General features: G+C 37.1%; 1 protein-coding gene across 3 annotated transcripts in view; it reads left to right on the forward strand.

Moving 5' to 3' along the window:
• LOC113236053 (SPRY domain-containing SOCS box protein 3) overlaps positions 1–10,498 on the forward strand; it is a 25,036-nt gene that overhangs the window by 2,725 nt on the left and 11,813 nt on the right. For all 3 annotated transcript variants that reach the window (XM_026472046.1, XM_026472045.1, XM_026472044.1), the window contains 2 exons: positions 3,878–4,106; positions 7,834–8,064. In XM_026472046.1, coding sequence (XP_026327831.1) covers positions 3,878–4,106; positions 7,834–8,064 — 460 coding nt within the window. The remainder of the gene's footprint in view (positions 1–3,877; positions 4,107–7,833; positions 8,065–10,498) is intronic.

Here is a 10,498-nt window from a genome sequence, read left to right on the forward strand (position 1 = left end):
TTTTTTTTTAGCCGGTTGATAATGATGTTCCTTTAATATAAGATACTGTGTCATTGACTTACAAATAAATGGACGACGGGTCTAATACAAAAACCACGAAAAAAATGTCCCAAGTCAACCTATTCGAAATTTAAATTGTTATGTCATCGCAGTATCGCGCTGTCAGTAGAACAAATGAAGACTAAAGCGGAGTGTCGCGCTCTGTATACGATTTTAGCGCCTTACAAGTGCGGACACTTTTTAGCGCGGACCCGACGTCCATATAATTGTAAGTCAATGTACTGTGTTACTTTTTTTCTGCTTTTAAATAAAATTATATTCTATTAAATCTTATAATGGACCCTTTCGATTGATCGACATTATAAAAATTGTGTATTAATTAAATGTACTATTGTTTTTCTTTTACATTTGGTCGGTTAACTTGCCCGATGAGGCTGCTTTTTACAAGCCTTTAAAAGCAGTATTACTTACTTTAAAAATAAAACAATGTCTCGCATACTTTACCCTGTGTACATTAAAGCAGAATTATCACATAATATTGTTTTTATTTAAAAACATAACAGATTATGACAAAAATGATATATTAGCAATAGATTTCCGATAAAAACAATAATTTTCAAATGGACATTTAAGCGAATACAGGAAGTTGTATTTAACAAAACATATTTCTTTCTCAATGAATATATCTGAACATTTCCTTAACCTATCTTGCAGACAACAATATATGTTAAACAATAGACAATGTGTCAAGACATGAATCCCTCAAGTTCCTTATAACTCTTATAAGCAGAGAATGCCTTTTCCTTAACTTAAATAATCGTTCTAAAAAAAAGAGCGGTTTATTCAAAGTATATTTATCTAAAATGGAAATAATACGTTCCACGAATCTCCTGGAATAATTAAAAATAAAATACAATGTTTTTTTAACTCTTTATTATTTAGGTAATTTTGCCTATTATTGAACATATCGGCCCCAATAGAAAAACAATACATTAAGAAAACATTTAATAGAATCTGAGCATATAAGCCAAAATAACTACCTAACCAAAACATGTACCTATACAAGATCTTCGCAGCACTACTTGTTGGCTCACACGTAACTGGTTAAACTAATTAAAACCACCCAACATTAAATATACCAAAATCAACCTGTGCAAATTACCACACCGATAACTTTCAATGATATTACTAACATTATAAACAACAAAACTTTTGTTCCATGACTTGTTACAATATGTAATAAATTTACCAAAAATAATCTTTTAAGTTTTAGTGGTACTATCTGACACTTTTTGGATCTGTATTTGGTAGTGTTTAGTAACGCCATCCGCGTGTATCATTCTTAAAAATTAAGTTGGCGGACGCATTCGTTTGCTACCACATAGAGCTTTCACCGTTTAGAGCGGTCTAATTTTTATTTTTGTGCGAAAGTAAAACCTGACTAATTTTATTAATTAAAAGTTATGAAACAAAAGTTGTTATTTGCAGTAATATAGTCCTGCGTTGTTGTTAATATTTTACAAAGAGCCCTCAGGGATTCCACACACTTCTCAATTTGTAGAATTCACGCTTCTCATTAAATACATTTTTTTTTAATGGAATGTGTTACAATTACATTTCGTCGCGGATAGTGCAATTATGCGTAACTACCATCGGATTATGAGTTTCCATTTCGGTAATTTAGTGATCTATTGTTATCAGTCCGTAGACAATATAAATTAATGCTTACTGTGATAACTAATTGGGTACAATACTTAATTAGTCATATTATGAAAAGCTCACTTCAATGTTAGTATAGGGTCAAGAGGTTTATATTAAATTTGCCGCTTGTGATAAGAACGGTCCAGTGTTTTCGGTCATCTTTATGTACTTTTGACTTATATGCTCTTTGTCACCCTAATTAATTACATTCATAAGCATGACGTATGGATTTCCTCTTAACGACAATTTGTTTTGTTTGTAGCTTATTTGTTCGCATTTGTCTTATATTGCCGTTCTCACACGATAACAATTAATTATAACTTTTTATTAAAAAAAGCACCAGTTGTCACGGAGTTCGTTATCGCAATATCCTCAACGATAACTGAAACTCATATGGAAGTCTACGTCAAAACGAATCTGTCGAGTCCAAACACACTAAAAAATCATAAAATAGTACATTACGATATTAGTGCGTAAAGATGGTTATAACCAATACGCACGTATATCGTACGACGTTTTTTAACACATTTGCGAGGAAACAGAAAAAAAACATTTTATATATTGCTCATCTTCATTATTGAAAGTTGTCATTTTTAGATATTCACAATACAAGTACAAAGAAAAGAAAATTTGAGAAAAATGGCGCGAGGATTATTTTCCACCGTGGCTGCGTGAAAATGTTGGCAAAGACGCTAGAGCATGCAGCCAAGTTTTTAAATTACCAAATAAACTGTTTTTTTTTTTTTTAAATAAACTCAATCTGTGAATGCACACTGTTGCTTTCCCGCCATTTTAACAGCGCGCTAGCGCTGCCGCTGCCTACTGACTGGCGCCGCGCGGCGATTTGTTCGAAATTTGAATAGCAACAGCGCGCTGCTCACTAGCTGGAGTCGTGCGGCGGCGATCAGTTCCATATTTGAAATGGCAAATAATACTGTTATGGAATTTGTATGGACTATAACTTAACTATTTGCTTTGGTAACACACGCGTTTTTTATGACCCGCTTTACATATTTAAAACCGGTGGAATTACATCAGCTTTACGAGCAAGGGAACTGTTTTTAAAAGATAATTTGTCATTAACCGCGGTTTGGTTAGTGGACGGCAGTACTAGTTGCTGCCCCAGGGGTCGACTTACCTTACGATAACTCAGTTGTCGTAGAATTCTTTTCATTTTTTATTTACAACACCCGAATTGAACGTCAAACTGTCGTATTCGAAACCGAACCGAAATGAGGTCTCACCCGTACGGATTACTCGACCTTCTCGACCGGCAAAGGCTACAAACGTTATTCAGAACACAGTTGTCATTGACTTACAATTATATGGGCGTCGGGTCCGCGCTAAAAAGTGTCCGAACTTATAGGGCGTTAAAATGGTATACAGAGCGTCATTCACGCTTTAGTCTTCGTTTGTTCGACTGACAGCGAAGCAAGCAAAATTAGGCAGTACTGCGATGACATTACAATTTAAATTCAACGTTTTAGCTTTTTCATATTCCTTTACATGTCACTACGTTTAAATAGGTTGACTTGGGACATTTTTTTCGTGGTTTTTGTATTAGACCCGTCGTCCATTTATTTGTATGTCAATGACAGTTATCGAATAAAAGTTACCGAACGTCGTATTGTCACAAAGCAGGCAAGCAAGCATTTGGAAATCTCTTATTATTTTAAATAAAGTCTGGACTTTGTTCAATTTTATTAATGTAGTATTTTAATGCAACACTAATGCATTACTATGCTTTAGGCCTTTAAAGTCTTAAAAATGTATATAAAAGGATCTTCATTTTTCTTATAATCTATTTCACCGACTAACTCCGTAAACGCTGTTGGATAACGATATCGTATCCGGATCCGAATCGAACGTTTAATTCGGAATGTTCTGAATAGCCGGTTAAAATATCGAAGAGTTCTGAATGGGGGTCCTAGCCTCTTTACTCTGCTGTAGTTGAGGAGTTCGTCTCGTATGCCATTTCCACCATCGGATCAGCTCTTGGTCACCATAACCATTTTATTTTCGTTTGAACTTCATCTTTAAGCCAACTATTATTGAAATCGCTTATCAGAAAGTGACTAAATCGCGTATATTTGTTTTTTCAGACAAACCAAACTTTCAGTCACTTTGCAGATCACAGCCCACGGCTGACTGACCTAACCAACCTCTTTACTTCCAGATGATCGGCCTCGGCACGAACAAGGTGAACATCTCCGACTCCCAGTTCCAGTTCATATCGCTCCTCGGGCAAGACAAAGAGTCCTACGGCCTCTCGTACACCGGAGCCGTGAGACATAACTCCACCGTTGCCAAAGATTCGCCCGGGTTCTGTCGCGGAAGCATCATTGGTGTTAGAGTGGACATGTGGCGCGGGACGCTGGAGTTCTACATCAACAGACAAGCTCAAGGTAACCATGAAGTTATTAAATATCTCCCATCTTTTTTAATTAAAGTACCGTCTCTGGGAGTCTACACCCGTTCTCCGTCCGACATCTCAAATAAGTGAAACTCGACGAAATTAAAAGACGCAGGATGCGATTCAAGCTTCATAATTTTGATTTGCTCGAGTATTACTTATTTCACAGCAATTTTGTTTCGGAAGGAGAAAAAAAAGCTGGCACCAATAATATCGTACCCTGTCCTGCTTTGCTAGTCTTCATACCAGCGCTATTTCGACCTCAACAGGCCTTGTACTGCTCGCATCCACCTTGTGTAATTTGCCCACTCTGCGTCTTCCGGTACGCGGCGCCACCCGAGAACTCTTGGGCTCCATCGATCATCTGTTTCGAGCAATCTCCTCTCCTTTTTTTATATAATCATCTAGTGACGGGACGAACAAGTCGTGCGCGTGATGATAAACTACACGCCTGTCTATAACAGTTCCAGTGCCACTCAGAGCTTTAAATTGCAAAGATCTGAGGGGCACTACCACTGCGCTCGCCCGTCGGGTGCCCCCTGAGACATTAGTTGACAAGTCCCACGTGCCTGTAATTTCACCATTTTTGTTTGCTGTGATATGACTCCTCATTTATGATACTGTGTAACACGTTTCCATAGCCTTCTCCATTGCTTTGTGCCTTATCAGGCCCATATTTACGTCACCACAATTCTTTGAAACGATTCATCTGTTTGCCGGCTCCTCACTACTATTTTCAACATGGACTGTCCTGCATTTCTGCAACGTTTTTTACCCCATTCATTAGACATTTCTGATCCACGACAGAGTACTGCAATCACCGTGACCCTCAAAATTGATATTTCATCGCGTCTTTTACACTTTTACAAGAGATGGAACAAAATTGTTATCTGTCTGCATTCATCGTTATAACTGATGGAAACTGTGCCTCTTATATATAGTTATATTTTGAATGACAAATTGTACAGAACCCCTAGCGGGGTCACAAGACGAAGAAACATTTTATATTCAAACATTTTACGCTGTCGCTAGCGACAATATTACTGTGGGATACATTAATGAGTGTACGCAGGAACTTAACAGTTGAGTTCCGCCCCCACCGTTCCCCCTACTAGAAATTTCGCAACACTCGATATTTATGTCATTGACTTTCTTTTATTATGCGTATAGCAAATGATGAATAGAATAATCTGCCGTTGTCTGTGTCTCCCGGAAGTTACAATTCAGGGCTATTCAATACTTCTTCTTAATACCCATTAAGGGAATCACCACACTAAGTTATCGACGTTGAATCAGCTGGAGCTTTATGTAATAAAGGCGAAGAAAACTCTTATTTGCTTGCTGAAGCGAAACTCAACCTCTTTTTCGTCCTTATTACATAAAGCTTTTTCTAGGACTTGTTTACAATCTGAGCCCCTTTGTCTTTGAAATAGAAGTTCAAAAGAAATTAACATCTTACACTAGCGTCACTATATTTATGAAAATGTAATTTATGTTACGAAGAATAGCATTTTTATTTTTGTGAAAAATAGTGACTGACATTGGCATAACATTAATATGAGTAATAATAATAATAACGCACACACTCAACATAGCCCTGCACTAGGGAAACCCAGTGTCGCGGGTGCCATGGACACACACACCTGGGGCCTCTGCGTGGCAGTCCGGCATGGTAAACGTTCGGCCACGGAGGCAGTTAAGAATAAACTGACTGTTCTGAATAAACTGACAGTTCTTGAAACTCGTCTAAACAAAGTTACTAATTCATTTTAGGGTCAATATATACACTGCCCTTAGCCGCGTTTTAGTTAGTGGACGGCAGTAAGTTTCTATAACAAGATTCCGGTTGATATTTTGCCAGTCACGAGATTTAAAACTATAGTTAAAACCTTTATTTACAAAGAGCAAACTCCTTACAGTTTCTTGCTCATGGGCATTTAACAATAATTTACTTACCTATAAAATAAAGATTATTTGACTGACTTAAAGGGCTCAGGTCAATTCAGCGTCGATAAGTGTGGTGACTCCGCCACTAGACAAAAGTTACATTATAGCTAACAACAGTTCATTTTTATAATAAAAAAGTGGAAACACATGGCAGTGGCACTGTGTTGTGACCGTCAGGATGGCTGGTCGCCTGTCGCATCTGGCACTGAGTGTATATTCAAGAATTGCTATCTATTTGCTACCTTTTCTAAATAATTGCTACCTTTGATATATTCTGAGAAACCAAAAAAAAAATTGACCAGCCATTCTGACGTCAGGATGGCTGGTCGCCACTTTGTTCAGCGTGAAAGGAGCAGATTTTCCAGAAGTATATATTACCAATAATTGCTACCTTCACGCTTCTTATCTACATTAGTTAAAAAAATATAAACGATTGAAAATTTTACGAAGAAGCGCCTAATTCAATTAAAAAAAAGCAAAAGTATACAACCTTAGTAACATACGCTCTAGGTAACCCGTAGTCTATCCGTTCCCGACACTACAACTGCTGTGCTAGATAAGCAATCGGGATGTAGTAAATAATGACGCAAGTCATCGATTAGAGGTCGAGTCGGTCAATTTAAAATTATATTTAGTTAATTATAAATGAAACAACAATTACGTGGTGCGATTACATAATACGTTAATTAAGATATTTTTATTTTCTTCGAATACATATATTTTGACTTAAGAAATTTAGTCCTGGTGCTTCTTGTTCTGTGTACTTTATGTAAAAACTAGATTAGACATTACGCCCACCTTACCTATTTCTGCCGCCAAGCAGTAATGTTGGCATTACTGTATTCCAGTTTTGAAGGGTAAGGGTGCTGGTGAAATTACAGACGCAATGGACTTGTGATGCGTCTCAGAGTTACGGGCGCAGTCTTTGCGGTTTCAAGTTCTGAGTGGCACTGCAACTGTTATGGACAGGCGTGTACCTTACCATCAGGCGCACGACTTGTTCGTCCCGTCACTTGATATTATAAAAAAAAGATATAAATGTATTTCCGTTATTATCACAGCAGACGTAAACGCGGACGATTGGTTTGTTTTATTAACATAATATCCTTGTATTAACGACTCTTTTGTCGACGTTATTAAAGAGATCTCAATATATAATAGTAATAACATGTGCCAGAAAACAAGAGCGGTGATAGCCTAGTGGGAGAACCATTGCTCCTAAATTGAGAAGTCCACAGTTCGAATCATATCACCAAACCATTATGCGTCTCAGTACTGGGCGCGGACTTCACACGTTATTTCAAAGTTTTCCTGCTGGTACAAGCAGGTTTCATAACGAATTTTCCTTCATTGTTGTACGTTAGGTTAGAAATTGACGTTGTAAAAACGTTTTACATTGCAACATTTGCTGCATAACGTATCTCGAGAATATGGTTATATCATTTATCCGGACATGGTCGGCTTCTTGATCTTCTGTCCGAATTTGTCATTTTCCGGAATTTTCGGCATAGAGTAAAGAATAAAACGTAAAATAACCACCTTGTAATACCGAAGTAAACATTTTGTTCCCGAGCACTTGTCCGTCTCTGCTGCCGCGTTATAAAGAGATTTTCTATTTTATTTTGTTACTAAAAAGTCCGAAATATTCAGGCTTTTTGTCCGGACTATTGAAATTTTGAAATGGTAACACTACCCGGGAGTTAATTCCGTTAGATCTATATCGGCTAACCATCTTCAAAAGCTTCGCAACTGATAATTGTGTACCTTTTCAGGAATATCTTTCTACAATCTCCGTCGCCACCAGACCCTCTTCCCGATGCTATGTTCCACCGCAGCTCAATCCTCCATGCGACTTATATACGCCGCGTCATGGCGGGCTTCCCTTCTCGTGGACGCCGCCAAAATCCTGTCCGCCTCACTGAATAAGCAAAATCGCTTGAAGATCCCGCCTGGCCTCTGGTATAAGCTGAAGTCGCAGTTCTGGCTTACACTTCCCACTGACGGTAAGTGACACATTTTATATAAGCCTTAACTTAACGTCTCTCGGCAATCTTCGGATATCCCAATGCACCCGAATATAAATTCCATGTCTAGTAATTGACAATAGAGCATATTTTTCCTATATGCCCTTTATTTGAAAATTTCTGCTTCGCACCACGTTTTGTCATTCAATTAAATTCATATTTTATCTATGCTCTAGATAAATTCGACGTAGAATATTTAATAACAAGACGTTGCTAGGCCACCAATGATGACATACCAAAAGAACATTTATTCAATGCTCATTATTAAGGCTTGCTCCTAGCCTCCTCGCCTAATTGGAACTTGAATAAGTAAATAGGTAATTGGGTCATGTAAAATATTTACCTGGCCATTTATAATAAAGTTTATATTGATACGTATGATTCAAGTGAATAAAGTAATAACATTTTTGAATTTTGTTAATTTACTGCTAGATTTTAGGTAATGATAGATGAAAAGAAAATTATATTTTATATTCATTTAGTACATCATATCTCATCTAGCATCTATTTCCGATTCTGAAGTTTACTTCTCGAACTCAAACGTTTGTGATCTCTCCCTTCTAATCGATAAATCGTTAGGGATGGCACAATTTTATAAATAATTAATTACTGGTAATTTTTATGTTATTTTTCGACATCGAGTATATAACCAGAAATAGAGACGATGTCATTTAATTTGTTTGAAAACTATTCTGCCAAATCATTACTGGACAACTGCGCTCCGATTGGCCTGCCTGAATTGGAAATATTTGAAGGGGATCGTCAATTGTTTCATTTCAAATCGACCATTTTAACTTGAGCCTGGACGAAAATTGCAAAATTACATATTTAATTACCGATGAAATGTGATTCCGTTTGTTTTGTAATTAGATGTTTTATTGTTTTTCCCACACCACCGATTGGATCAGCCTCCATTGTTAGAGATATTATCTTTATTACAATAAATACGGAATATTTTTGTAATATACGGTGACGTAAACACACAGGTCAGTTGTTGGCGCTGTACTAATTCAGTTTACTAATTTGTGATTTCAGCGCAAACGAGAGTTAAAAGGGTCCCCCTTATTTCGTCTCTATTTCTGGTTATATACTCGATGTTTTTCGCTGACTTGAAACTTCAATTGAACAAATTTCATCACAAACATGACTTCAAGATTAGTTTTATCAATAACTTAATCGAATTTCGAAGGTAAACGTTGCAAAATTGTGTTAACTGTGACACAGTCTGAGGTGAAAACCCGTATCTTTTACATATATATAGAGTTATTGAGAAAAAATAGAGTGAAATAGATTTACGAAAGGCTCGCCCAGGAAGTTGTCGTCTGTATGGCGTATTTCTTTTTTCTATTTTGATTAGAGGATGGAAAAAAAATGTAATAATCTACGTCCAAATTATTTTCAATGGTTTCATTACTTTCAAGTGAATTGTAATCCTTCGATTGTGGTTTTGTTTCTTACTGCCAAATAAGCAATACTTGACCAAATAAATAGATGCGTGATGCAAATGAAGCTTCATACTGGATACTTGTCTTTTCATTTTGTCGAATATTATTTATTTGACAGTAATTGTTTCGGACGGAGATCGAGAGTAGCCCCCCTTATTTCAACAATTTAACACAGGGTTAGTTCTCGGAGATAGTATTTATAGTGTGATGCTTCACTGTGTGTATTAAATGAAAACTTGCACACGAAGATGAATCCTGAAAGGCCTTTATAATCACAACGAATTAAGTAATGTCTGTAATGCCATTAATTTGAATACATTTTTTATTCATAATCATACATAAACTTTATAAAAGATTTATTAATAGCAGTAGAGCTTCTTGTGAAAGAGTTCGTTCAGGGAAGTACTGCCACCTTACCTATTTCAGCCGAAAAGCAGTAATGCGAGCAATATTGCGTTCCGGTTTTGAAGGGTAAGGGTGCTGGTGAAATTACAGGCACATGGGCCTTGTCAACTTATGTCTCAGGGTGACAGGCGCAGTGACAGTGTCCCTCAGATCTTTGCGAATTTAAGCTCTAAGTGGCACTGCAACTGTTACGGACAAACGTGTCGCTTAACACCAGGCGCACGGCTTGTTCGTCCTGTCACTTGATATCATAAAAAAATGTATATGTATAACTAAATTTTGATAAAAATGTTGTGCCTCTTTTCGTGTGGAGGGCAGTATTAATTTGTATCTGGTTTCAATAAACGCTTTCTACAAAATAAAAATGTTATATAATAGCGAATAATAACGCATAGAAACCTAGTCCGCACACGCTAAGTGAGGCAAATTGAAGCGCTCCCAAAGGGCCTACACGAGCGGGCGGGCCGTCAGTGTCAAGGTCAACTTGCACCGCGAACAGCTCAAGAATTTTAGCTAAAAATGACGAAATGTGCGGTAAATGAGTGTAAAAATACGTCAGACAA

The sequence above is a fragment of the Hyposmocoma kahamanoa genome, unplaced genomic scaffold (genome assembly GCF_003589595.1).
Source record: "Hyposmocoma kahamanoa isolate Upper Pololo Valley unplaced genomic scaffold, ASM358959v1 88, whole genome shotgun sequence".
In the NCBI taxonomy this organism is placed as follows: Eukaryota; Metazoa; Arthropoda; class Insecta; order Lepidoptera; family Cosmopterigidae; genus Hyposmocoma; species Hyposmocoma kahamanoa.